The sequence below is a fragment of the Entamoeba histolytica genome, genomic scaffold (genome assembly GCF_000208925.1).
Source record: "Entamoeba histolytica HM-1:IMSS scf_1104750516657 genomic scaffold, whole genome shotgun sequence".
Lineage (NCBI taxonomy): Eukaryota > Evosea > Mastigamoebida > Endamoebidae > Entamoeba > Entamoeba histolytica.
This window is the reverse complement of record NW_001914948.1, coordinates 3385-30951: the sequence shown is the minus strand read 5'-3', so window position 1 is coordinate 30951 and position 27567 is coordinate 3385. Positions and strand designations below refer to the sequence as shown.

At 26.8% G+C, this 27567-nt stretch overlaps 18 protein-coding genes across 18 annotated transcripts, besides 1 other annotated feature; 5 read left to right on the top strand and 13 right to left on the bottom strand.

Annotated features, from left to right (window-relative positions):
• Positions 1-225: 225 nt before the first annotated feature.
• On the bottom strand, positions 226-1491 carry EHI_025380 (uncharacterized protein; the record flags this gene model as incomplete). The annotated part of the gene is made up of 1 exon (XM_647857.1): positions 226-1491. One exon carries the CDS (start codon positions 1489-1491, stop codon positions 226-228), a length of 1266 nt encoding a protein of 421 aa, XP_652949.1.
• Positions 1492-1698: 207 nt separating this feature from the next.
• On the bottom strand, positions 1699-4233 carry EHI_025370 (uncharacterized protein; the record flags this gene model as incomplete). The annotated part of the gene is made up of 1 exon (XM_647855.2): positions 1699-4233. One exon carries the CDS (start codon positions 4231-4233, stop codon positions 1738-1740), a length of 2496 nt encoding a protein of 831 aa, XP_652947.2. The 3' UTR covers positions 1699-1737.
• Positions 4234-4443: 210 nt separating this feature from the next.
• On the bottom strand, positions 4444-5179 carry EHI_025360 (14-3-3 protein 1; the record flags this gene model as incomplete). Its single annotated transcript, XM_647854.2, has 1 exon — positions 4444-5179. One exon carries the CDS (start codon positions 5177-5179, stop codon positions 4460-4462), a length of 720 nt encoding a protein of 239 aa, XP_652946.1. The 3' UTR covers positions 4444-4459.
• A 162-nt stretch (positions 5180-5341) lies between these two features.
• On the bottom strand, positions 5342-6778 carry EHI_025350 (importin alpha, putative; the record flags this gene model as incomplete). Its single annotated transcript, XM_647853.1, has 1 exon — positions 5342-6778. One exon carries the CDS (start codon positions 6776-6778, stop codon positions 5342-5344), a length of 1437 nt encoding a protein of 478 aa, XP_652945.1.
• A 101-nt stretch (positions 6779-6879) lies between these two features.
• EHI_025340 (uncharacterized protein) lies at positions 6880-7232 on the bottom strand (the record flags this gene model as incomplete). The annotated part of the gene is made up of 2 exons (XM_647852.1): positions 6880-7038; positions 7086-7232. The coding sequence occupies 2 exons, from the start codon at positions 7230-7232 to the stop codon at positions 6880-6882; spliced, it is 306 nt and encodes a 101-aa protein (XP_652944.1).
• A 185-nt stretch (positions 7233-7417) lies between these two features.
• EHI_025330 (uncharacterized protein) lies at positions 7418-8851 on the top strand (the record flags this gene model as incomplete). The annotated part of the gene is made up of 3 exons (XM_647851.1): positions 7418-7889; positions 7952-8094; positions 8147-8851. 3 exons carry the CDS (start codon positions 7418-7420, stop codon positions 8849-8851), a joined length of 1320 nt encoding a protein of 439 aa, XP_652943.1.
• A 92-nt stretch (positions 8852-8943) lies between these two features.
• On the top strand, positions 8944-9825 carry EHI_025320 (zinc finger protein, putative; the record flags this gene model as incomplete). Its single annotated transcript, XM_647850.1, has 1 exon — positions 8944-9825. The coding sequence occupies one exon, from the start codon at positions 8944-8946 to the stop codon at positions 9823-9825; it is 882 nt and encodes a 293-aa protein (XP_652942.1).
• A 55-nt stretch (positions 9826-9880) lies between these two features.
• EHI_025310 (uncharacterized protein) lies at positions 9881-11953 on the bottom strand (the record flags this gene model as incomplete). Its single annotated transcript, XM_647849.1, has 1 exon — positions 9881-11953. The coding sequence occupies one exon, from the start codon at positions 11951-11953 to the stop codon at positions 9881-9883; it is 2073 nt and encodes a 690-aa protein (XP_652941.1).
• A 162-nt stretch (positions 11954-12115) lies between these two features.
• EHI_025300 (serine/threonine-protein kinase, putative) lies at positions 12116-13915 on the bottom strand (the record flags this gene model as incomplete). The annotated part of the gene is made up of 1 exon (XM_647848.2): positions 12116-13915. The coding sequence occupies one exon, from the start codon at positions 13913-13915 to the stop codon at positions 12116-12118; it is 1800 nt and encodes a 599-aa protein (XP_652940.2).
• A 182-nt stretch (positions 13916-14097) lies between these two features.
• EHI_025290 (uncharacterized protein) lies at positions 14098-14484 on the top strand (the record flags this gene model as incomplete). Its single annotated transcript, XM_647847.1, has 1 exon — positions 14098-14484. The coding sequence occupies one exon, from the start codon at positions 14098-14100 to the stop codon at positions 14482-14484; it is 387 nt and encodes a 128-aa protein (XP_652939.1).
• A 62-nt stretch (positions 14485-14546) lies between these two features.
• On the bottom strand, positions 14547-17921 carry EHI_025280 (tyrosine kinase, putative; the record flags this gene model as incomplete). Its single annotated transcript, XM_647846.2, has 1 exon — positions 14547-17921. One exon carries the CDS (start codon positions 17919-17921, stop codon positions 14547-14549), a length of 3375 nt encoding a protein of 1124 aa, XP_652938.2.
• A 220-nt stretch (positions 17922-18141) lies between these two features.
• Positions 18142-18755, bottom strand: EHI_025270 (vacuolar sorting protein 29; the record flags this gene model as incomplete). Its single annotated transcript, XM_647845.2, has 2 exons — positions 18142-18696; positions 18753-18755. The coding sequence occupies 2 exons, from the start codon at positions 18753-18755 to the stop codon at positions 18142-18144; spliced, it is 558 nt and encodes a 185-aa protein (XP_652937.2).
• Positions 18756-19003: 248 nt separating this feature from the next.
• EHI_025260 (uncharacterized protein) lies at positions 19004-20512 on the top strand (the record flags this gene model as incomplete). Its single annotated transcript, XM_647844.1, has 1 exon — positions 19004-20512. One exon carries the CDS (start codon positions 19004-19006, stop codon positions 20510-20512), a length of 1509 nt encoding a protein of 502 aa, XP_652936.1.
• Positions 20513-20589: 77 nt separating this feature from the next.
• On the top strand, positions 20590-21580 carry EHI_025250 (cation transporter, putative; the record flags this gene model as incomplete). Its single annotated transcript, XM_647843.2, has 2 exons — positions 20590-21188; positions 21235-21580. 2 exons carry the CDS (start codon positions 20590-20592, stop codon positions 21578-21580), a joined length of 945 nt encoding a protein of 314 aa, XP_652935.2.
• Positions 21581-21628: 48 nt separating this feature from the next.
• Positions 21629-23401, bottom strand: EHI_025240 (uncharacterized protein; the record flags this gene model as incomplete). The annotated part of the gene is made up of 1 exon (XM_647842.1): positions 21629-23401. The coding sequence occupies one exon, from the start codon at positions 23399-23401 to the stop codon at positions 21629-21631; it is 1773 nt and encodes a 590-aa protein (XP_652934.1).
• Positions 23402-24377: 976 nt separating this feature from the next.
• EHI_025230 (ubiquitin-conjugating enzyme family protein) lies at positions 24378-24836 on the bottom strand (the record flags this gene model as incomplete). The annotated part of the gene is made up of 1 exon (XM_643985.1): positions 24378-24836. One exon carries the CDS (start codon positions 24834-24836, stop codon positions 24378-24380), a length of 459 nt encoding a protein of 152 aa, XP_649077.1.
• A 214-nt stretch (positions 24837-25050) lies between these two features.
• Positions 25051-25651: a repeat region.
• A 136-nt stretch (positions 25652-25787) lies between these two features.
• EHI_025220 (uncharacterized protein) lies at positions 25788-26719 on the bottom strand (the record flags this gene model as incomplete). Its single annotated transcript, XM_647839.1, has 3 exons — positions 25788-26339; positions 26398-26535; positions 26600-26719. The coding sequence occupies 3 exons, from the start codon at positions 26717-26719 to the stop codon at positions 25788-25790; spliced, it is 810 nt and encodes a 269-aa protein (XP_652931.1).
• Positions 26720-26767: 48 nt separating this feature from the next.
• Positions 26768-27211, bottom strand: EHI_025210 (uncharacterized protein; the record flags this gene model as incomplete). The annotated part of the gene is made up of 1 exon (XM_647838.1): positions 26768-27211. The coding sequence occupies one exon, from the start codon at positions 27209-27211 to the stop codon at positions 26768-26770; it is 444 nt and encodes a 147-aa protein (XP_652930.1).
• Positions 27212-27567: the final 356 nt, after the last annotated feature.

The following is a 27567-nucleotide window of genomic DNA, read 5'->3' as shown; positions in this document are numbered from 1 at the left end:
AGTAGAATATATTTCGGTTTAATCTTTCAAAAATAAAATGATTTGTAATATTTTTTTTCTTCTTTTAAAAATACAATTTCGAAGACAAAATAATATCAAAAAAGCGAAAAAATGAGTGGAACTTATTTTTATATATTGTATTTCAGAGAATTTTGTTACAAGATAAAAAAATTTAAGCTAAACGTCAAAACAATTTAAAAAACAAAATGAGTTAGATGAGTTAAGTTATTCAAGCTCAACACAAATATCATTTTTATTATGAGTAGTTGACAATGTATCTTCTTGGTGTTCATTATTGTCAAGTAAAACTACACTTTTAATCTCTTCATTTTGAGATGTTTCTGTAGGAAAAGAATTTAGTGATACTTCTGGTTGATAATTTTTTGTATTTTTAGAAATTTCTTGCTTAGTTTCATCGAAAGTATTTTCTGTCATTAATTCTTTTGGCTCATCAGATGATGAAATAATCTTTTTAGGTCGAAAGGCAATCATTAAATAAATTGAATAAATAATATAAAGAGATTTATCAACAGACAAATAAATAAAATCAAATTCTCTTGTTGAAGCAATATCATTAATATATGCAAGTAATATTTTAACATAAGCAATAGTAAGTAATATCGAATAACATCTACTAAATCTTTGATATTGTTTTAATGTTTTTGCTTCAGTACCAGTATTTTTTTTCAGTAAATTCAATGTTTTGATTAAAGGGAAGAGAATACAAATACTACATATGATATCAATTAATCTTAATACAGAAGTTACACGTGTATTTACCAATTCATTTTCTTCAGCAACAAGATATAATACGTTTGAAAGAACTTGAAGAAGTATAAAAAATAATAAAGTTTTTTTCTGTTCAAAACTGAATTTACTTTTTCTTGACCATCCAGAAGCAACAAGTAATGTAACTATATAAAATGACAAAGTCTCTATTATACGAAAAGTATAATCAAAATATCGAATATTAGAAATTCCTTTAGAATCAGTTGCTTTTAATGTTAAGACATCAAAACAAAGATGTAAGAAAATAATAATACTAAATCCAGTAATAAGAGTTTGCACAGTATGAGTTTCACGTTTATATAATAAGTACAAATCATATAATATTACTACTAATAAAATAAATCCAAAAATTTCTGTTATCATAATCATTGGATATTCTCCAGAACTCAGATAATGATAAATACCATCTTTTGTATATCCTTGAATAATTTTTGCATTAACCCATTTTATTTTCTTATTTCCACATGAAAAATAAACAAGCCTATATGTTCCTTTTTTTACATTTATATATGTTGATTGTGTTTTTAATTGAAAAAAGACATAACCCTTTGAAGAGATATCTGATAATTGTCCATTCTTTGTTAGTATACAAATATCATTAAATGAATATTCTGATGGTAATAACACAAAACCAGCAAAACTATTATCTTGATCTTTAACTAATTTACTCTTCAGATAAATATCTTTATTTGACACGTTCATTCAAAAAAACTCTAAAACAAACGTTTTTTATATCAATGTAAAAATCACCATTTTCTCCATACGAGAATTCTTTTAATGAAACTAACTTTTTAGAGGAAGAAGAAACTGAAAATGAAAATATCTCTGCATTAACAAATAACAAAAGGGTTATTAACACAATAAATACCATTTCCTCTTTTTAAGTTCTTTCAATTGAAAAAAAAACCAAATTTCTTGTTAATAAAAACTAAAGAATAAAATAAAGATTTATTTTTTAGATTTTTTCTTCTCTTTTTCTTTTTTCTTTTCTTCTTTCTTTTTCTTCTTTTCTTCCTTACTTGTCAGATGTGCTGGTTTTGGTGGTGTTGGTGGTTGTTCTATTGGTGCAGCTGGTGTTGTTTGTAATTGTGTTTGAGAACTTGTCTTGGGACTTAGACTTTGATGATGTTTTGGTGGAAGAGCAGCTGGTGCTGCTGGTTTAGGTGGTAAGGTGTTTTGCTTAGGTAATGATTGTTCAGAAGGGGGTTGTAAATGTGGTGGTCCTTCTTTTGTTCCGTTTTGTTTTACACTTCTTCTAATTAGTTTTTCATTTCCTGATGTTTGTGCTTGTTCATGACGTTGTTGTTCTGCTTTTTGTTCTGCTTGTTGCTGAACCATAGCAAGAGGTTCTGTTGGTTGTTGTTGAACTTTTTCTTTGAATTGTTGAGAAAATGACTTTCTTCTTCCACCAGTGGCTTTTAATTGAACAGAAGCAGGATTAAACCCAACTGGAATTCCCATTCTAATACCTCCCATTGGCATTCCTGGTATACCCCTTGCACCAACTGGCATTCTCTTTTTAACTGGAGACTCTTCATTACTTGCTTCAACGGATTCTTCATGAGTTTCTAACACAACAGTAGACTCTTCATTACTTGTTGGTAAAGAATTTCTAAATTCTAGTAAATTCTTAGTCGGAGCTTGCCTTCCAGTTTTTCTATTTGGTCTAATGCCAGTTCGAATTAAACCACCTTCTGATTCTAACATTGACATTTCAATTTTAATATTAGCACCATCAGATTTTCTTCTCTTCATATCTTCTTCATTTACTTTATGTTGTTTGATAGTATCATCTTTTTGTACTTCTTCATCAAAATTATTTTCTTCTATATTTGAGAAGTTATTAAGACTATTTCTATGGGTTGTAGTTGGTTTTTTATTTTCATCATTTATTTCTAAAGTTATTGACTTATCACTTTCTTTCTTTGGTAATTCTGAAGGTATTGATTTTTCTTTAGAAGAATCAACTGATTCTAAATTATTGACTGAGTCAGATATTCCTGTTTGTTGATCTTTTGTTGGTTCCACAGAAATTTCTGTTATTCCAGTTGTATCTTTTTTTTGTTCAATTAAATTTTCTTCATGTTGAGTAGTTGAATTTTCTTGAGAAAGAACGTTTGTTTGAGACTCTTCCTTTTCTTTATCCATCTCAGCTTGTAGTTCTTTTTCTAATTGTAATTGGATTTGCCTTTCTAATTCTTTTTGTTCTTCATCACTATCTAATTCTTTCTTGGTAATTTGACTAGATTCAACACTTTCATTGTTATTTATTTCATTTGTTTTAATTGGCTCTTTTAATTTTTCTTGTTCAGTATTAATTTGTTCTTCTTTATTAATTGTTGTATTTTCTTCATTTTTATGTTGTTCTTGTTCAAGCTCTCTTTCTAATTCACGTTCTAACTCTTCTTCTATTTTACGTTTACTCTCTTCAGATAAATCTTCATCACTATCATCATTGCTTTTAATTTCTTCTGACTCATTCAAATTAGAAACATCTCCAAAACCATTTGACATAATATCATTTAAAACTTCTTGATAAATTTCATTTCGTGTTTGTTCTTCCATATCATCTAACATTTTCATACACATATCCATCATTTCTGTTTTGATTTCTTCTGTTTTGGTAGCTTCAAATTCTGCTCTTTTATTTTCTTCTTCTTTTTCTATTTCTGCAATCCTTTTATCTAACTCTTCTTCAGCTTCTTTTTGAATTTCATCAATGATTTGTTTTGTTTTTTCAGATTCAAATATTTTTTTGTCTTCTTCGAATTTTATAATAAGATTATTCTTTTCTTTTTCCCAATTATCCTCCTTTTCTTTAAATTGACTTTGAATATTTTTAAATTCTTCAATTTGTTTTCTTAATTCTTCTATTTCTTTAGTTCTATTTGTTTCTTCATCATTTCGTTTATTTTGTTCCTCTAAATATTCTTTTTCTATTTTTTCTTTTTCTTCTGAAAGTGTTTTAATAATTGATTCTTGTTCTTCATTTTTTTGTTTAATATCATTTTTTTCATTTTCTAACTCTTCAACTTTTCCTTTTAATACTTCTTTTTCCTTGTTAATTTTATCAATATTTTCAAGTAACTCTTTTTGTTTTTCATTTAGTTCAGTGATATTAATAGAATTTTGTTCAATTGTACTTTTTTGTATATTGTTTTCTTTTTCTAAAGATGCTTTTTGCTCTTCTTGTCTTTTTATTTCATTTTTTAAATTATTAATCTCAACAACTTTCTCTTCAACCTTTACCTTCCATTCTTTTTCTGTTTCTTCTCTAACCTCATTGGCAACTTTCTTTTTCATATCAGAAATTAATTCACTAACATTTCCTTTTTTTTCTTTTGAAGCTGCTTTTTCAGCTTTTCTTTTCTCTCTCATTTCTTTTTCCATACGTGCACGGATTTCAGCCTTTTTGGCTTCTAACGCTTTCTCCTGTTCACTCATATTTGATGACTCTTTTAAGTTCTTTTAATCTGATCTTTCAATTCCTCAAAACTCAAAAAACATTTTATTTCCTTAGTTTTGTATGGAATAATGTATTTGATTGTTATTTTAATAACAATATTTTTTAATAATGATATAATTATAATTAAAATCTTATTATCAATAAAATAAGATTTGAAAGTAATCTTTTCTAAATACTAAACCGAAAAATAACCATTTAATTCACTTATTCTTCATCACAGGCGTCAGAAGTCCAGAGCGTTAAATTATCTCTTAATAATTGCATAATAAGGGTAGAATCCTTATACATATTTTCTGGAACTTCATCTAATTTAGCAATAGCATCATCAAAGGCTTGTTTAGCAAGTTGGCAAGCTTTATCAGCATCGTTCATAATTTCAAAATAGAAAACAGAGAAATTAAGTGCAAGTCCAAGTCTAATTGGATGAGTTGGAGCAAGTTCAGCATTAGAAATTTCTGTAGCTTCAGTATATGCAGCAAGTGATTTATCAGCAACTTCTTTTCGTTTTTCATCAACAGTAAATTCTGCAAAATATCTGTAATAATCACCTTCCATTTTCTTAAAGAAAACTTTACTTTCTGAAGTAGATGCTTTTGGAAGAAGGTTTTCTTGAATTACCTTAAGGACGTCATCACAACAAGTAGAAAGTTCCTTTTCAATTTTAGCTCTATATCCTTTAATAATTTCAACATGTTTATCATTTCCTTTAGCTTGTTCTTTTTGTTCAAGAGAAGAAATAATTCTCCATGAAGCTCTCTTAGCTCCAATAACATTCTTATAAGCAACTGACAACAAATTTCTTTCTTCAATAGATAATTCTGCTTCCATTTCTGCAACTTGTTTCATACATTGAACCATTTCATCATATCTTTCACTTTGTTCAGCAAGTTTAGCAGTATAGACACAATCTTCACGTGAAGCCATTTATTGAATGTTGATTTAAAGTTCTATTTTTCTAAGTTCAGGGTTTTCTTTCTTTTTTTTTAATATTTTAATTTATTTTTATTTTTATTTTATGACTAATTTCGTTTTTGTCTTATTATTTAATCTTTCCATAAAAACCAATTTAAAACTGGCATAAATCAATTATAACATCATTTCTGGTTCTCTAAAATAGTTTTCTAATAAATTAGTTGCCAATTCTTTTATTCTTTTATTTGGCTCATTAATAATAATATCTTCTAATACTGTTTCAAACTGAAATTCTTCAGCTACATCATTAATACTAACTTTATTATCATCACAAAACCGACATACATTTCTTATTGATTTTAGTGTTATTATTAATAATTGAGATGGTAAACTTTGTTCGGTACAAATAGAGAATAAAGCTGCAATAACTGCTGGACAATTTGTAAGAAGTGTTTGTAACATTTGGTTTGTAGCACCAAAACAGAAATTAGACAATGTCCATTCCATTTCTTCACGAGCCATTTTTGAGACATCTCTTTGAATAACTAATATAGGAATATTATAAAGAAGTTTACTATCAAGAATCAGTTGAAGGAGAGATATATCTTTACATGCTGTAATATTTGATATTGCATAATATAATTCTTTTAAAATTGAAGGGTCAATTGAGTCATTTAAATAAATAAGTATTGGAAGTAATTGGGTAATTAATTGTTTAGCAATTTCATCGTCATAAGTTAATAAATTACCAAAAAACCGTATTGAAGGAACAGCTATTTTAATTTCAGATGAACGACAACAATATAACATTTTTTCAATAACTTGTTTTGTTAAAACCAATTTAAATTGCTCTGGTATTAATGCAATATACTGAAGTGTCCAACATGCATCAGAAATTAATTCATCGTTATCATTGGTACTATATTCAAAACAACTCATTGCAAATTGAATTACTACTTGAATGAAATTAGAATCAATTTGTTTGTTTTCTGATCTTCTAACTAATGAACAAAACAACCACATTATTTGACTTCTAGTACGTAATGTTGGAAATCTTTGTAAAACAGAAGGGAAGTATTGAATAATTCCACTATTAATAATAATTTCTGATGGAATAACACCATCAGATGCAATATTTGCCATTAACCAAAGAAGATGCATAACAATACGTTCATCATTAGCATTAATTAAATATTCAAAATATAAAGAAATTCCTTGTTGACAAATTTCGTTTGAGTTTTCAGGGGAAAATGCAGAATAATTAATAAGAATTGATAATGAATAAAAGATAATATCATTATTATCGCTTTTAAGATTTTTAATAATTGTTTTAATTGTTCCTGTTGATTTAATAATTTGATATGGTACAGGATCATTACTAAGTGTTTCTAATAATCTCATTAAACAATTTGTATTCCCATTAATAACTTCATAACATAAATTTTGCATCTCTTCAATTGGAATTAATCCATCTTTTCTTGGTTCAAAATCAATTTTCCTTCTTTTTTGGTTCATTATTTGACTTCTTTTTTGTGCTCTTAATTGACCAATTTCACTATGACGTTGTTGACATTGTTGTTGAAGCTGTAGGTCACTTGATCTAAATGACATTGAATGGTTCAATTGTTACAACAGGGTTTCTTCTTTTTTCTTATTCAAAAGATAAAAAAATAAAATGAGTAAAATATCGTTTTGTATAACAAAATAAAAGATTATAGCGTTATAGCAAGAAATATAACAATAATCAATACACAACATAAACAACATATTAATGACCAACGTACTTTATCTTCTGATCTTAATAAAAGAGTTTTAAGTTGTGATTGTGTCTTTTTTACATGATCATGAACTAAAGGAGTTTTTTCGTCAATCTAATAAAATAAATAATAAAATAATAATAATTATATAAAAAACAAACTTCATCTAATAAATCTGAATGTACATTAAGTTCATCTGTAATTGCATTTACATTAGAATGTATTCTATTTGCTATATCTCCAAGTGATTCTATCATTTCATTTTGTTTAATAACTTCATTAGAATATAAATTGTAATTAGTTGTCATTTATTGATATGAAAAGATTTTTAAGATTTTTTAACAAATTTTTTTTTGTAAAAAAATTTGTTAAAAAAAAAATACAAAAAAATAGAAATTAAAGGAATATATTTTTAGAAGTTTGTCAATAACTTTTTTTAACAAATTCTTTCATTATATTTTTTAGTAGAATAAAACTAACTAATCAATAACAGATGTCAGTGATTGAAATGATTAAATGTATAAATAAAAGTGATGAAGAAACAATTTTAATAAAAGCAACAAGAAATGAAGAAAATCCACCAAAAGAGAAACACATAGAAGAGATAATATATTATTATATAGAAGATGTAGATTCAACAAGAATGACAGAATTAATTTGTGAATTAATAAAGAAAAATAACAACAAAGGATGGATAGAAGTTCAACATTTATTAATTATAATTTTAAATATAATAAAAGTTGATTATAAAAAAGAATTACTAAAAAAAATAAAAAAAGAACATTTACAATTTGGTATTTTCCAATTAGGTTTAACTGAAAAAGATGATTTAACTAGAATATTTTGTAAATATATTGATTCTATTATAAAATTATATGAAAGATTTGATATTATAATGGAAGAAAATACTCCACTAACACCTCTTTGTAATGAAATAGATTGGAGAAATGCATTTAATGCATTTGGTTTGTTTTTTTTTTAATTAATAAAGAAATAATTAATAATTAATTAATTTTAATTATTTTAGATATTATTATTGGATTATTTAATGATTTAAAACAAATTCATTGGAAAAACGTTGATTTGTATCTTTCTAAATTAACAATTTATGTTATTGAATTATTAATAAAAGAAATGGCTATAATACTTATCAAACTGAGTTATTATATAGTTTGTTTTTTTTTTTGTTTTTATTATTTCTTCAATATTAATTATGTTATAGAAAACATTTTTAATCGATTGTAAATCAATAAAAAATGATGATATTATGAAACTTATTTCAAAATTAAATGACTTTGATTCAATTCAACATTTTTATTTCCAAAAATTACCTAAATTAATTCCTTCATCTCAAATACCAACATTTCCTATTCTTTCTTATCATTCTGAAATTTTTTCTTCTTTAATTAATTCATTAGAATTAACAAAGAAATATGACCAACAAATACAATCAAAATTGTTATTAGATGTTCTTAATGAATTTAGTTTACAATGTTCTTTAAATGAAACTCCTTTAAGGGAATTTATTCATGAACATGATACTTATTCTCATTCAAGTTCTCACTCATTGTCTCATTCAAGTTCTCATTCAGCAGCTAGTTCATGTCAAAGATCAAGAAGTCATTCTAAACCATCATCAACTTCTAATTCAAGAAAGAATTCATTAAGTTTTCAAAAACAAGTTAATGATGGTTATGGAGCAATAGGAGTATCATTAAGATTATCAGAAATGTCACCAAAGAAAAAAGAAGGATATCTTATCAAAACATCAACACCAAAGAGTGGAACATTAGATGAGCTTTATAAAAAGAGATCTCATTCTAAATCAGGTAAAATTGATATTGACCAAAGTCATCTTAGAAAGAAAAGCGTTACAACACCATCAGATGGAGTTCCAATAAAGAAATCTTTTTCATTTTCAAATTAATTCAATTTTTTTTATTAAAAACAAAAATATTTTTCAAAAAATTATAAAAGAAATTAGTTAAATAAGTTATTGAGAACTTAGAATTTAATTAAATGGATAAATTCTTACAAAAACAACAACCAGTAAATGACCCATTACAAACACCTAATATTCTTCAATCAAAAAATAAAATGATTCAAAAACTTAGATTTTTTGTTAGACTTATTCCATTATTTATTCCAATATTATTAATTGGAATGTATTTACTTTTTTATAACTTTATCTTTAGATATGTAAAAGAATTATTTTCAATGTCATTTGTTATTTTTATATTTATATGGTCACATTATAAATTATATTGTTTATTATATCATTGGTATAAATCATATACAACAAAACCATTTATCATTCCAATGAATTATTATCATTCTTTAGTAAATAATTCAAATGAAATTGAATTTTGTGATATTTGTAAACAACAAAAATATCCAAGGACTCATCATTGTTCAGTTTGTAATCAATGTGTGGTAAGATATGATCATCATTGTGCTTGGTTAAGTTGTATTGGATTACATAACATTAGACATTTTTATTTATTTCTTTATCATGGAACTACAACAACATTATTAGGATTATTTATGTTAGTTATTATTCTTTATAATAAAAAAGGAAATCAAGAATTTTATTTTAAATGTGTTTTATTAATAACACTTGTTTTAGCAAATTTATTTATTACTTGTTTATTACAATTTATTGTACAAACTGTTATGATTTCAGTTAATGAAACAATGGTTGATATGATTTCTACTATTAATTCATTAATTAAAAATAAAACTTTAGTTTTACCTTATTATATTTCTTTAATTCAAAATTGGAGAGATGCTTTTCTTGTTAGAAAAGATCTTTCTCTTTTATGGTATTTTCTTCCATACACTCCTTCTATTAAATATAACATGACTATTGATGATCTTGATTCTATTGAAATTGATGCTTAATTCATTTCTATTTATTATTTAATTTTAAATAAAGTAAAATCATTCAATTAAATGATTAGTGTTGGTCATAAATCCTTACAACAAGCTTTAATGACCCCCTAATTCCATGAGGATTATAGAATCCTTTTTGTTCACAAACCACATAATACCCATCTTCAATTTTAAAATTATATGGTCCAACAGTAGTACCATCATAAATGTCTATTGGAATGTAAGTTGAATGACCTTCATACTCTTTTGAGAAATAGAGCGTTTGAATTAAATCAAAACCATCCCTGCAATAGGTTGCGTTAGGATCAGAATGCACTTGAACCTTTATTGGTCCATTTTGAGTGTTTAATTGAAAAATTTCACCTTCTTGAGTATTAAGACTTACACGTAATGGAATTTCTCTGCCATTATAATTAAATAGATATAAACCCTCTGAAAGATAATTTTCAATAGGGACAAAGACTTTAGCTACTTCTTTATTTATTTTTTGTTGTTGTTCTTCACCAGCAACATTATTTTTAATGTCTCTTTCTTGTCTTTTTTGTTTGGAGGTTGGTTCTTCTTTCTCCTTAGCATTTACAATATCTATTTGTAGGTTCAGTGATTGATCAAGAATAAATGAACCTTTTTCTTGAAAAAGGAATTTTTTTTCATCGTTCAAATTAATTTGGAAATCTTCATATTTTAAATTCTCATCATTTGTATTAATTATGAGTCGTGGTAATTTAATTTTAAATGCACCATTTCTTTTCTCTGATTGAGAAACTGGAACTGTAAATATTTCTTTCTTTGGCTTTAATTCAATCCTATATTCAATTCCTCGTCCTTTAACTTCTGGCTGAATAACCTTTTCTGCTTTACCACATAACTTAACAAAAAGTAAAGTTTTTAGATCATCTACCTCATTTTTAAGAGACAAATTTTTATTTTTTAAATCTATCTCTTCTTCAGTTAATTTTTTTATTTCTTGGTTGAAGTTTTCTGTTTGAAGACTCAACTTCTGTTGGTATGTTGATTCTTGTCTCATTTTTTCCTCATTCATATTAGCACGTATTTGGTTAAGTTGTTCTTCAACTTGCTGTTTTAGTTGTTTGCATACCTTCTCATTATTGTTATTTAAAACTTCTACACGCCTCTCAGTTTTTTGAACTTTGCTTGTTAAGTCGTTTATCTGTATTTGTAATTCACTTATTGTATTATCTCTTTCACCTAATTGTTTTTGTAATTTTTCTACATCATCATGTAATTTACTTATTGTATGATCTCTTTCACCTAATTGTTCATTTAAATTGTTTACTTTATCATGTAATTTAATATTTTTCTTTGACAGTATGCCATTTTCTTGTTTTTGTAATTTCAAGTCATCTGAAAGACTCTCTTTTTCAGATTCTAATATTTTATATTTTTCATAAAAGGGTTGAATCTTGGTAAGACAAACTGTAATACTTGAAGGGTTATAAACTGTATCGTAACTACTAAGAGAGTCTTTACTCGGTTGTGTATAACAATTAATGTCTTTAACCGTCAAATACAAAGCATAGAAACATTGATCCCATGTTGAAGTAGAATATCCTCTACCTTTAATTAGACTTTCAACGTATTGACTCACAGTGACATAATTTTCAGTTGCAGTGGGTTTTATAATTTTATAGAAAAGATACAAAAGTTTTTTTCTTAACTCATCAATTTCTTGTTTGAATTTATCACTATAATTTAGTTTGAACAGAAATTCATTATATAAGTTCAAAAATTCTGAAATTACCAATGGTTTGAAGATATTACTAATGAATATATACACTTCATAATAATTATTTCTATCTAAATTTGGAATAGAATTACCACACTGAAAGAAATAATTAATAACATTATTAATATAATCGATTTGACTATTAATGTCATTGATTTGACTATTAATGGTATTAGTTTGATAAGTACCAGTACACCAACCTCCTTTATAACCATCAGTACAGTAAACTTCTTTAGAAGATTCAACATGTGGTGTAAAATGTTTTAAATTCTCTAACAAGGCGTTTACTGTCTTTTTATATGTACTTAAAATAGAATATCCATTTGGATAAATATTTTGTTGTTCATTGCTGTAAGCATAATTAACTTGATTGATAGTATTGTTTGACATTGTCGAAATAAATTTTCAAGTTCAATTTTTTTGAGTTTCAAGAATTACTTAAATGATGTTTATTTTTTAATTGCTTTAATTTCCCAAGATTTTTAAAGTTTAAAAGCGTAAAAAAACAAAAGTCATTTTAACAAAGTTTTGATGATGTTACAAACAAATGATTTATTCAATAGGAAAGCTATCATATTCTAATAATTGTCTTTTAATCACATTCCATAAATCTCCAAATACTAAAACACTTCCTTCGGATAGTTCAAATTTAATAATAGTTTTGTCTTCGAAGCTAACGTCAATGTCAGAAGTGTCTCCAACGCTGATAAGAATAGTAAATATAATTTGACTGAAAGTAGCTTTATTTTTATTCAAAGAGTCATCAATGTCATAGTGATATAAACATTTTTCAATGTTATCAACAGTAATTTGATGTTCGAATACAATACCAAGCTCTTTTAATATTTCATTAATTTTGGTTATTGTTTTTGAAGGTGTCATATCAATAGTTGCTTGGTGAATAAAAGGACCTTCTGTTGGAGAAAAGAAAACATTAATTTCATGAGGGATATTAACAGAAGAAGGAGGAGAAACTGTTTCTTTATATTTAATATTAACAGGAGAACAACTTCTTTTCTTCTTAAGTAATTCACAAAATGCAGGAGAAACACTTTTTTTATAAGAAGAAGGGTCTGAAAGTAATGGAGAAACCGCGAATAAAGTAGTATTTGTATTAATGGTTTTTATTTTTAAATTTGAAGAAGTTAATGTTTTTAATGAATTTTGTGTATGTTCAGTAATAGAACGATAAAATGCACGTACAGTATTTGGATTAGGAGCAAATAATGCTTCTCTTATTTTCGAAATATGTAATGGCGTTAACAACGAAGATAACATTTGCATAACTTTAGTATCAACAATAGTTATTGGACCACCAGCAATTGTTTCAACATCTTCAATTTTATTTGGTTCATTTCCAATAATTCCATCATTTTCCAATGAGTTTGGGATATTTCTTACAACAGTATCATTAATTGATATACTTAAATCTTGTAAACTATCGAATATAGAATACTTTATTTTCTTCGATGGTATTGGACGAGCTGGTGTTGTTATTTGAGAAAAAGGTTCAATGAGTGATTTAACTCTATCCAAAGTCAAACGTTGTTTAACATCACCACATAACATTCCAGTTAAAGCTTCGTGAATTGGAGGTGGAAGTTCAAAAGGAATTTGATATGTTAACTTTGTTACATTTTCAACAAATTCTTCATCAGTTTCTCCTGGAAATGGCATAAGTCCAAAAATCATAACATAAAAAACAACTCCCAATGACCAAATATCTGCAATACATCCATCATATGTTGGTTGAGTAAAAAGTTCTGGTGCAGCATAAAAAGGACTACCACAAGAATCTCTTAAAGGCATTCCCCCAGTATATGTTGCCATTCCAAAATCACATAATTTAGCTGTTGAACAATCATGACTTAATAAAATATTTTCCAGCTTAACGTCTCTATGACATATTTGCCATTTATGAATATATTTTAAAGCAGACAATATTTGTAAAAGAAACTTAACTGATTCTTCTAATGATAACTTCTTCTTTTTCTCAACGTATGTATACAATTCTCCTCCACTTAATAATTCTTGAACAACAAAAAGTAATTTCGTTGTTTCATAAGATGCATAATAATCAATAATATTTGGGTGATGAATAATTCGGAGAATTGCTAACTCTCTCTCAACCTTTCTTTTCTTTTCAGGACGACTGCAAATACTTGCTTTATCAATAATTTTAATTGCAACTTTAACATTAGACTCTTCATGAAATGACAAAAAGACTTTTCCTGTTGCACCTTCTCCTAACAACTTATTCCCAATTAAAAATGGTCCTACTTTGTGTATTTGTGTCATTGTTTTAATCTTCTTTGATAATAAAATTTTTTCAAACTGAAAAGTTCTTCTCATTCAAAGTTCTTCACGTCGAAGATAAAAAAGAAAAAACAGATTTTTGTGATTTTTGGTTAAAACAACACCCTTTAAAATACTAAAAACACAAAAACTAAAAAAGATTAAATCAAAAAAAATAGAAATAATAAAAATGAATAATAAAGAACTATTAAAAAGAGTATAAATATACGTGTTGTTGGATGTCAACATTAAATCTTGTAGCACCTCCTTATATTCCAAAGAAAAGACAACCGAAAACAAGTGGTGGGACAAATGGTAGTACAAATAAGAGTATTGGTGAAACTCGTGCTCGAACAAATGTATCAACTAATTTAAGTCAACAAAGTTCAACAGGGGCATCACAACGTTCATCTTCTACCTCAACTAATCCAAGTCATCCACAACAAAATGCACAAACTTTGTATAAACAACTCTTATATTGGGAACCCAAAGATGCAAATGGAAGTGTTTTAGATGAAGCTTATTGTATTGAATGTATTCCATCTGATTTTTGGCAACGTTTAGGTGATTTAAATGATACAATTAAATCCTTTGAGAAATATTTCAACACTTCTTTAATGAATTAATTTACATTTCTTTGTGTTTCGTTCATCTTTTATTATAACTAAACCAATCATTTAGAAATAAGTCAATTGGATGAACTAGTTGAGTCAGAACTTGAAGATGAGCTTGATGATTGTTGTAATTGTTCATTTAATATGATTTCTTTTAATTCTTCTTGATTAGTACTTTCTGATTTCTTTTTACTTTCATTTGAAGTTTTTTGTTCAGAAGATGAACTTGGTTTATCATCTGTTGGTGTTGAAGTAGAATTAGTTGATGGTTCTTGAGCACTGGATGGTACAGAAGTAGAACTAGATGCATCACTGCCTTGTATTTTTTTATCTACTTCAACATTGAAAGCATACCTAATGTCTTCACCCCAAGATTCAATAGTTTTTAAGATATCAACAAATGAAGGTCTATCAACTGCATTTTGAGACCAACATTTAGTTGTTAATTCCCAATAATTTTCTGGAATACCATCAGGTTTTTCTAATCTATTACCTTCAATAACAAATTGTGGAATCATCCATGGTTGATTAAATCTTTCATCTCCATCATATGCATTATGTTCTACATATGTTTCATATAATACAATACCATAAGCATATACATCAACTGGATATGAATAATCAGTAGAATTTTGAAGACATTCTGGTGCCATATAAGTAGGTGTTCCAATACCTTGAGACAATTCTTTAGCACTCAAACTTCTTTCAGAAATATTTCTACAAGTACCAAAATCAGTTAATTTAGCACAAACTGGTGAATGAGGATTTAATGAGAAAACTAATAAATTTTCACCTTTAACATCTCTATGAAGAATTTGGTTTTGATGAAGATAAGATAATGCAACAGCCATATCATCTAAGAACTTTATTTTTAATTGGTAACTAATTTTTTGTTTATCCCAAACTTTACTCATTGACCCATATTCTGCAAATTCTGTAACAATAGCAATTTCTCCTTCGGTATATACTGCTCCAATCAATTCTACAACACAATTTTGTCTTAATTGAGTCATCATAGATACTTCATGATTAAATTCTTTTTCTTGTTCTTGTGTTAAATTTCTTGCTTTCATCTTTTTAATAGCAACTTCTCTTCCTCTATAAGTTCCTCTAAATACCATACCAAAAGCACCTTCTCCAATTGGTGGCATAATTGGTTTAAGTTCAGTATGGTCTAATTTCAATGATAAATCAGATTCAATAATAATATTAAATGCTGCAGTTTCTTTAGTTTGATCATCAACATCCATAGCAGAAATACCCAGTTGATCAGATAATGAGCAAGTACATAATATTTTAATCTTAAATGTAACTTGAATAGCAGTTCCTGGTTTTAATGTTGCACTTTTTGGATTAATTTCTAAATCATATCTATGAGATGGAGTGTAACAGAATTCAAAATAATATTCTTTCTTTGACATATTAGCTAAATTAACTGTTTCTTCATACTCTTGATCAACAATTGCTTTAGATTTAGCCAAATTAAATGTTAATTCCCATTTATCTGTTTTTAATGGGAATTTTTCATTATCTGCTCCAAGAAGCATTAACTCAAGATCTGATGATACGTGGAATGGTTTAATAGCAGTAGATTCTGCTTTAACACTTTTTCTTCTTCTCAACCAAATAATCCCAATAATTACCATGATAATGATAATAATGATAATGACAGCTATTACTATTAATGGAATAATTAATCCCAAATTTGTTTTTGAACATGACATTGATCCTGCATCTAAACTATATCCATCTTCACATGTAGCACATTTATCTCCTGAACAAGCAACACAATGTTTTAATTCATTACATGGAGCACATTCTCCATTTTTAACGTATTGACCCTCTGTATCACAAAGTAAACAAATTACTCTTTGTTCATTTGTTGACCACTGACATTTAGAACATCCACTAGGGCATACAGTACAATTTGCTTGAGTGTTGTCATCTAAATTAATCCAATATCCATCATTACAAACTTCACATCCAGATGTTCCAGCTTGACATGTCATATTAATTTCACTTTGTTGTTTACATAATGAATTTACTTTATTTCCTGTATAATTTCTTGGTAAATAATAATCTTTTGCACAAGTTAAACACGAATTATTCTTTTCACAAGTATCACATGATATATCACATGAAGTACATTCTTGTTCTAATCCATCTGCAGAAGTGGCAATAAAGTGTTTTGCTATACATTCGGTACAATACCCCATTTCTGTAGAAATGCAAGTTTTTTTATCATTTTCAATACATTCATAATGATAATTTCCATTTGTATCATCAACTTTTTTAAGAAGATAATTATCTATACAAGAAGTACAATGATTTGATTCTTTTTCACATAATTTACAATGTTCTTCACATGGTTGACAAGTTTGTGAACCTTCAGGAATATAATATCCTGTATCATTTTGATGTTCTATAACAAGTTCATTATTACATTCTTTACATCCAGACTCATCAGCTAATCTACAATGAGAATCCATATGTACACATGTTGTTTTCCCTTTAACAAAGTAATAATTTGTTGAACAACTTAAACAATGATCAGATGTTCCAACGCAAGTACTACAACTAGAACTACATTTTTGACATGTATAATCTAAACCAAAATAATATCCTTTTTCACATTCTGTACATCCAAAAATTGGACTGCCTTGTAAACAATGTAAACTTGAAGCATCAGAACAACTTCCATTATTCATAATTTTATCATGTTCACATTCAGAACATTTTAAAGAATTACTTTGAGTGTCTTCATAACATACATTACATCCATCTTGACATTTAAAACATTTACCATTCTTAAGATAATAACCATTAATACATTTTTCACAATGATCATCTTTAGAATATTCTGGATCACAATTATCAATTGGAGTACATTCATATAAACCATTTGATTCTGTTAAAATAGTTTTGTTACTGCACTTAAAACAATTTGTACTCGATGTACATAACTCACAATTATTAAAACATTTTTGACAAGTTCTTGTTGTTGAATCAAAATAACTTCCATCATTACATCTTCCACATAACTCTGCATTATTAGAATCACTGCAATCAATACATTTGTCTTGAGTATTAGAGAGATATAATTGTTTTCCTTCAGCATCTTTATCACAAACAAAACATTTAGTACTATTACAATATTTACATCCATTAATAAGATTGTTGCACTCTTTACATTCATTATTCTCTAAATAATATCCATCTTTACATTGAACACATATGTTTTCGTCTTGAAAGTCACAATTAGGAACATCGTCTGGTTTACATATTAAACTAGGAACAACTGCTCCTTCTGGGAAGTCTAAGTAGAGATGACACCCTTCACTACATTCAGTACAATGGTTAGAGTCAAGTGAAGATTCACAACTACATTCAGTAGCATTTGTAAGTGAATAAAACATGATAAAACAAAAAATAATAATTGTTTGAATCATTTCTTAATTGAGTAGTTTTTGTAGTTTCGTAATTTCCAAACAAACTTAAAAACCAACTTACAATTCCACTTCACCTTATTCTTTTTAATTTAAATCTTCTCTTTAATTTATCAGGACTTTTCCTATTATTCATCATAACTTTAAATAACGTTGATTTAAAAAGAATATAAATAAATATCGTTTTATATAACAAAAATAAAAAGATAAAAAGGAAGTGAACTTATTGTTGTTGTTTCTTATTGAAATCAACTCTTTCACATTTAACAGAACCATCAACTAAGGTATATTCATAAATGGTTAATTCTGAATCATTAATTTCAAGTAACATAAAAGAAGGGACTGGATTGTCTACTAAAGGAGAATAAGCACCAGTAGCACTACCTGGATTAAGGAAATATTTCCCACCAACTTCTTTTGTTTCTAATTTATGGGTATGACCAGTAATTAAAATATCAACATCAAGTTGTCTTTGATAAATAGCAAGTGCTTCACGATCTCCCCAAGGGATAACTTGATGACCATGCATTAATCCAATTTTGAAATTTCCTATTTTAATTACTTCAGTTTCATTAAGTCCTTGCATCTCATCAAAATCTCCTTTAACAACATGAACTTCACGTGCAAGAGTTCTCAAAATATCATATGTTTCTTTTCCACAAAGATTCCCTGTACAAAGAACTGTTTGAATTCTTCCAGTATTTAATCGATCAAGAAATACTTGTGGAATAGCAGCACTCCTATGTGGAACATGAAAATCTCCAATAACAAGTACAAGCTAACAACAATAAATATTTGTATCATCTTTCTTTCTCAATTATACATCTAACAAACCATATGAAATCTTCTTTATTTAGTTCTTCATCTTTTTAAGATCCTTTGAGAATTTTCTTATTTTTTTTTTCTTTTTTTCAATTTTTTTTTTATAATTATTAATAACAAAATAATAATTATTTTTTGTTTTTTATTTGAGAATAAAAAAAAATTGAAATTATTAAAAACTAAAAAAGAATGAAATAGAAAACGAAGTTAGTTATTTCTAGAATAAAAATTAGTACAAAACAACAAAAACGAAAAATGTAGTTATGAAATTTTTATTAGGATCACCACTTTTTTTATTATTTACTATATTTTGTGATGCTTTTTGTTTGCAAGAGGCAATGATTGGAGTAATTAATGATAAAGATGTAGGTTCTTCAGGAGGACAGTATTATGTTAAAGAAATTTGTTATAAAGATATACCAAACTATGAAAAAGAATTATACTCATACACTATACAACAGACATGTTATGTTCATAAAGATTATATGTATTTTCAGAAAGATGGGTTAAATATTTCTAGGTGTGGTCAGTGTTTAGAAATTAAAGGTCCAGTTGGAGATCCATTATATTGTGTTGTAGCGGGATATTTTTATACTAATCATACAGTTAATCCTGATTGGTTAAATAAAACCGTTGGGGTAACACAAAAAGGGTATGATACTATTGCGTCTACCTTTAATGCAGCCATTACTATTTCAATGATTGAGGTAGTATTACAACCTACAACCTGTCCTTTTAAAGTCTTCCCAAAAATATATGTAAAGAAACAAACTGACTCATATGAAATTACATTATTTAATTCAAATGTTAAAGATGAAAAGTTAGTTATCAATAAAGTTGAGTATCAACAAAACGAAAATGGTAGATACGTTATTCCACAAAACAAAATTACTAGTTCAAGTCATATACAAATAGTTTCTGTTGAGGATGATGTCGTTTCTATGACAAATGTAGATCTTACTCAAGAACGTTATTTAGTATTTACTTCAAGGTTTATAACAAATACAAAGAGTGAATGCAAATATTGTGCCACTTTAAATATTTATGATAAAGAAGAGGGTATTTCTGACATGAGATTTTTCCGATGGAAACTATATACTAAAATAAATGGTTTAATTAATAAGTTACAACCTACAAATAAAGATGTTATTCTTTCAACCACAGAAGATGAATTAAGTATGTTCTTTTATTATGGAACACTTCATCAAATGTCAGCATCTTATCAAGAACTTCAATTTGAAGCAACTTTAGTTTCAGGAACACTAGACTTAATTCATGCTTCATTAGGAACAAATACAAATACAAAAGAATTTAAGGAGAGTGATATTTTGGTTGACTGTGATAATTTACAATTGAAACAAATGACGGAAACAATTAATGGTTCTGAAAAAGTTTATATTAAAGTTATTTTAGATAAGTCATGCACAGCATTTTCTAATGTCTTCTCTTTAAAATTTAAAACTTCTTCATCAACTCAATTTATTTTAGAAAATGCTCATTTAATTATGAATGATGATGTTGTTGATAAAAATTGTGATTGGGACTCAATGAACTGTGCCAATACTCAATGTACAATCACCAATGAATCATATGATGACCATACACTATCTCCATGGAAAGAAGGTTGTCAACCCTCTTGTGGTACTTGTTCCACAGGTTATGTTTGTACTAAATCTGGGATGTGTGTTGAAGAACCAAATATGAATTTAAGAAGTAATGTTGCACCATTAATGATAACGATAATTGTGTTGATGAATATCTTTTTCATTTAAAATTCTTTTACATTAAATTAGGTTATTATTGTTTTATATCACAAAATACTAAATTTCATCTCAAAAATGAATAAACAATGCCAACATTTGCAGTTGAAGAACAATCTTCTTTCTTTTCTAACTTAAAAAATGTTGTTCTAGCAACACGTAAAGATAAAATAAATATTGTGTATTTTGTTGTATTGATGGTTTTTGCATTACGAGAATTGATGGTAAGTGTTGATACAAATTCATTGGGGTTACTTGTTAGTACAGTACATACAGCATTTTGCTTATTTTCTATTATTATTTATTACGCAGGAAAGATGTATGCACATAGAAGTTCTACTGAATCAATGACTTATGGGTTTCAACGAGTTGAACCTTTGTTAGGATTTATTAATGGATTTTTCTTAGTTCTTTTTTCTGCATTTACATTGATGCAATGTGTTGAAAGAATGATAGAACCTGTGGTTATTGCAACAGAGCCAGATAGTATTCATTCAATTATTAGTACAGTATGTTGGGGATTATTGATTAATGGAATTGGGTTGTGCTTCTTTTCAGATATTATTTTTGTTCGTGAGGCATCATCAACATCATCTTCTATCCCTCAATCACAAAAAAGATTTGTACTGTTTCATTTTATTCAAAATATTACAGTAATAACCATTTACTCTATTTCGTTTTGGTATCCGTTTGTCATTTTATGTTTTTGATTTTTAATCTTTTTATTAATTTAGTAGTGGCATCATTAGTTACGATGGACTATTTTCTATGGCAATGGCTTTTATTGTGATTTATATTGCTATTCCTATTCTTACTGCTAATGGAATGATTTTATTACAAACCTCTCCTCAAACTGTGTATCCTCAAATTTATGCTAAATTACAACAACTGCAACAATTAGATGGTGTATTAGAATATAAAAATGAACATTTCTGGACATTATCACCAAATAACTTTGTTGGGTCAGTTGTAGTTGTTATAAATGAAGATGCAGATGAACAAACAATTCTTAAACAAGCTCATGAATTATTTGATTCAGTATTAAAAGACATTTGCATTCAAGTTCAGAAGCATAATTAATTCTTTTTTAAGATATTTTGAGTTTGTAAAAAAGATGAAAAGATTTGATTAATGAATATATTTTGTCAAGATTGGGTCAGTTAATAAGAAGTCATATATAATATATCTTTGTGGACGTTCATAACTAAGTCTTTTAAATGAGTCAATAGCAGCTAGAATATGAGTGATATGTTTAATATTTTCTCTAAGTGGAATATTTTGATTTTTAATAATTCTTGGATTATATAAAACCAAGAGAAGACGTTGAGATGGATATAATACAAGATCAGGACTCATTTTAATGAGCTCCTGTAATGAAGGTGTTATTGTTGGTTTTTGTTGAAGAGATTGTAATGTAGGATAAATGATAATTGGTGGATTAAAGATTGCCATTGAATATTGAGGAGAATGTTGTATCAATAAATAATGTGATAAAGAAGACATTAATGGGTCAGGGGAATAGAGAGCTGATACACTGACAATATGAAGAATTTGAGCAAGGAGTTTAAATAAAGGATGTGTTTGTATTGGTTGATAATATCTAATCATATTAGGTAGTATCTTTAACATATCATCTTTATTAAATTGCATACAAGTGGATAATGCTAATGCTGGTGGATAATTATCAAAAAATTTAAAAGTGTCTTTGGTATGTCCAACTTTAATAGTTTCAATTCTAGTAAAAGGAGTTGCTTTTCCATCTTTTAAGAAAACATCAGTAAATACTACTTGAAAGTAATTTAGTGATATTGCTTTATTAAATGATAATATAAAATGGAAGTATGTAAATGGATTCAGTGAAGGCATTGGTTCATTTGGTTGAAAGAATTCATTATGAAAATTTGCTTTGATCGAGTTATGTGAAAAAAATAAAAGTTTATTACCTCCTCTCGTTCTTACACATAATAACCTATCAAATAAGTCTCTATAACAAATGTCTAAATGTTGTTGGTTGATGTTCCAAATATGTAAAGACCCACCAGTTTGTTCAATAATTTTATTTATTTTTATTATTTCACTACAATAAGAAGAAAATAAGACGAAATGAATTGGAAATTTGTAACGGACTTGTTCTATATCTATTTGTATAGTTTCTCTTACTATTTCACCACTAAAAAGACATATTCTCATATCACTCTCAAACGTATTAATTTGACGAAGTAATTCATAACATTGTTCTGCCCCATGAATTCTATTATTAAAAGTCAGCATTGTATCAATAATATTATCAAACGATAATTCATCTACTGTTTCTTCAAATCTAAAAGTATTTTCATTTATCATTTCTTTTAAACAAAAATTATCTTCTGTGATTTCTTCTTGTGGAATAGTTATCAAATGAATTTGATTTCCTTTAAAAGATCCTAAATGAAGTCCTTCATCATTTTCAACAACTATTAATAATTTTCTTTTAATGTGTTTCTTTTGTACACGTTTCCATAACTCTTTTAAACATTCTTTTACACAATTATCAGCTTCTTTCGGTTGCATGAATATTACAACAATAGTTTCAATAGAGATTTGTAATTTTGGTTTATTGTTATTGAAAAAGAAATTTGTTGGTTGACACATAGAAGGACAAACAACTAATGAATTTGATGTAAAATTTTTGTATGTAATAAACGTTGGATTCATAGCTCCACAGACACAACAAAGAAATTCTCCATTTACCCGAAGATTAAAACAATTATCATAAGCACCACATTTCTTACATTGAAATGGTTTTTTATCAATAACTTCCCCACATGGAAATGGAGGTTCACATTCAAATGGACGAAATGAAACTCCAAATGGAAATGTGATTGGATTAGTTACTTCATAGAATCGATTATATGTTAACATCTCAATAAATCACTTTTTTTTAGTTTTTTTTTTTTCTTTCTTTTTGTTTTTTATGTTGAGAAACTTTCATAATTTCATTGAATGTATTAATTTATTTCAGTTGTTTAAATGTATATCAATTGTACATTTTCTTTACAAGAATTAAACATATTATATTTCTGTTGTTGTTAGAAAATACTCTAATAAAAATTTACAATGACTCAATGTTAATTATTTTTATTCTTTTTAAAAAAAATTATATTAAAAATACTTGTTCATTATACTAAAAATTCAACTCACTTATTCATGTAATAACATCTTATGCTTTCATTGAATAGAAAAATCACTAAACCATTAAAAATAACATGGTTTAAAATCGAATAAAATTATTTGTAGTATTTAGTAAATTCCTTTTAGTAAAAGAATTTTAATAAATTCTATTGGCTCTTTCATAACCATGAAATAAAGAGTATAACAAATATGGAAAAGCAAGAACAGAATAGATGGACCGACAAATAAAAAGTGTTAATGAATATCCACAAACAATACTTACAATGAGTAAGAGATTTTTATTGACTAGGATTGTTTTACCTCAACAAATATTAGAATAAAGTTGTGGATGACTTAATTTGTGTCTTGATAGAACCACTAAAATTTAGCACTAAATAATCTAATAAAAAATAGTAATATCACTCCTGTAAAGCTATGTTAATAATTAAACAAAAACAAAACAAAGAGCTATTGTATAATTTGTTGTAATAAATAAGGTAAAATATAAATCATCAAATAGTCTAGAACCGTCTTTTTCATTACTCATTGTTTTAAATGAAGTACTAAAGAGATGTATCAAGCTAAAAATATGGAGTTGTAAGAAGAGAAATTATGATAATACAAATAATTGTAGTGTTATTATAAATAATTATTTAAATATGATTGATAAAAAAAAAGAATAATAAATACAAATGATAAATATGCTTGTAAATTAAATATGTTTATTTCATTTAGCATATAACTTTGTCCATTCTCTGGCTGTCTTTTTAAATTCCTCAGGTCTTTCTGCAAGAACTTGAGCAACTTCAGTATCTGAGACATGATCAGTAGAAAGTGATCCAAGCATACTTCTAAATGCAACAAGAACTTCATAAACTGATGATGTAGGTGCCCAATTTCCTGGTTTATTATCAGTTTGGAGAATTGGATGGCAAATAGTATGATCTTCAGGATTAACAATTGGTGAATAAACTTTAGTCATTACAACTAACATTGGTGGTTTATGTGGATATTCTTTAGGAAGGGTGATTTTAACTTCAAACTTTCCACCTTCATATGGACTATTTTCTGGTCCATTAATTATTACTTTCCATTGATAAATATCATCTGAATATGTTCCAACAGTAAACCAACCTTCTTTATTCTTTTGAAGTTTGGCAAATTCTCCAGTAATTCTTTTGGTCATTTTGTTTTTTTTAAGTTCTTTTTCTTCCTTTTTTAGTTTATCGAACGTGGTCAGACGTAATTCCTTTCTCTGAAAACGTCATTTAATTCTACGTTTTTTATTATCATACTTTTATTTATATGATTATCTTCTTTTATTTCTAAGATTTTACTTTTGGTTTTTATCCTTTTTACATACTTCATTAAACTTTCTTTGTTGTATTATTTATTTTGTTAAATGGAGAAACATGACCATATCGGCATAATAATATGGGAGGGGTTAATAAGAAAATATACATGAAATAAACAATATAAAATCCCCATATGAAACAGTGTTACAATATAAAGACATTACAATGATATGAACAAACAAATAATGCATAAAAGTGAATGACAATACCACAAAATACCAGACATATACGTAGTAGATAAAAAGAACAAAACTTGTCTATTATTTGATATGACTATTGTGGCTGATCACAATATTAATTGAGAATATTGGAAGAAAAGAAATATGTATAAGGAATTAAAGAGTAGGTTAATGAAAATAGAAAAGTTAAAAGATGTCAAAATAAATCCAGTAGTAATTTCAATAAATGGATTAGTGAATAAAGAAAGTATTAAATTAATTAAAGAATTAAAAAATGACATTGACATCAAGAAAGAAATGAAAAACCTTGTCATAAAAAACATGATGGATGTCATGGAATACTGCGGAGATCACAATCAAACATACTCTGTAGAGCTACAAGAAGAAGATGAAGACGAAGGGATGAGATTAGTCTCCGCTGATTCAGGAATAATAGAAGATAATTCTATTAATACTTAATTAATTGCTTATTATTATTATTGTTTTTATTATTTGAATAATTGTTTATTAAAATACGATTTTCAGTTGATTTTAATAATAGAAAGAATTATTTTCAAATGTTTATTAATTTACTAACAATTAAAAAGTCTTTCAGTTATTTTTTTAAAATAATGTTACATTAGTTCCATTGTATGCAACTAAAGTTTGAATTTGAGTTTCATTTTGGATGTGGTTTATGATTTCATTAATTTCTTTCTCTACACATTTTGATGAATAGCAACGAATGACAAATTTACTCGGACAAATACACCCATTAACAATATTAGATATAATGTCAGGAGTTGGACATTCACATTTTCTTTGAATTTTTGTGTTTTGATTAATTATATAGTCATATACCAACATGTCTATTTGAATTTTATTATTTTGAATATGATTTATCAGTGGAGAAAAGTTTCTTATATCTCCATTAAACATTACAACTGTTTTTTGATTTAATTGTCTGTTTTTTATTTGACAAATAATTCCATAGTTTGGTATTGAGTTATTATGAACTGAAGGAATAACAGTGAATTGAATATTACATATATTAAGTTGAGTTATCTCTGTTACATTTAATTCTATATAATTGATTGGCTCAGGGGATTTTTCTCCACAATACTCAAATAAAGAATCAACCAACATTTTTATTCCTTTAGGTCCAACAATTGTAATCTAAATGATTTAACTTTCTGAAGAGTAGATGCACAATGAAAAAGTAATTAAATCAAACTTTTCCTTTTGTTGAAAATGAAATAATATGAACAATTCCACCTATTCCACTTGAACGGTTAGCTTGTGAACTGGTTATGATAATTCCACGAATTCTTTCAATTGGGACTTTCATTTGAATTAATTGGTTTGCAATTCCCTAAAAAACTAATGAACTTTATCCATTAAAATAATTAAATATACAACTTATTCTATTGACAAACTTCTCCACAATCAATAAGAAAGAGATCTTTTCCTTTATTAGTATAAAATAATGTAGACGCAATTGGTTGTGCATAAATTGGTTGTGAATTAGTGGTATTAATAAATAAAATATGAGACATGGTAAATTAAAAGATAAAAAAAAATTATAAATAAATATCAATCAATTATTAACATAAATCCATCATTTTAGATGGAGTATTTTGAGTAGTATTTAATTTGGAATTAATCATTTGTTTTACACAATGATTTGGTTCTTGATATACAATCATTGCATTAGTTGGTTTCTTCCAAAAAATTCTGTCTAATAACGGGTTAGGTTGATACCCAACATGTTCTAATTCTTTAACCATTTTTGGTTTCCAATCTACTGGATGACATACTTCCATTGGTACAATTGTTTGTTCTTTAATAGGTGGTTTTTCTTGTTTCTGGGATTCACCATCTGTTGGTAAGTCTTCAACATATCGTTTGCCTTGTAAAAATGATTCATCAAACTTCATTCTTCTTAACATTGGAAACATTTTAATCATATGAAATTGAATTTGATTGCGTTGGATTTGATTTTCATCATCATCATCTTCAAACCTTCTTTTATAAGGTACACACAACATTAATTTATTTTTTCATTTTTTTAGATTTTGTGTTATCAATAACATGATGTATGAACTACGTATTGATCTCGTGGGTTATACGTGTTATATCAAAATAACCTAAAATAAGCATTTTTATTATTTCTAAGTTAAATAGAGGTATTGTTTATTTTTATACATTTGAGGGATTAATAGATACATTCAAATTTTTACAACACTTTTTACTTCTATCATTGTCTCTTGTAAAAATTGGTATGTGGTTATTAAATAGAGTTTGTTAAATAGTTAGAAATAACTACTTGTATAAGAATGCGATGTTCTTATTAATCATTCAATGTTATTTTTAGTACAGACTTGAGTAAAGAAAAATTCTTTTT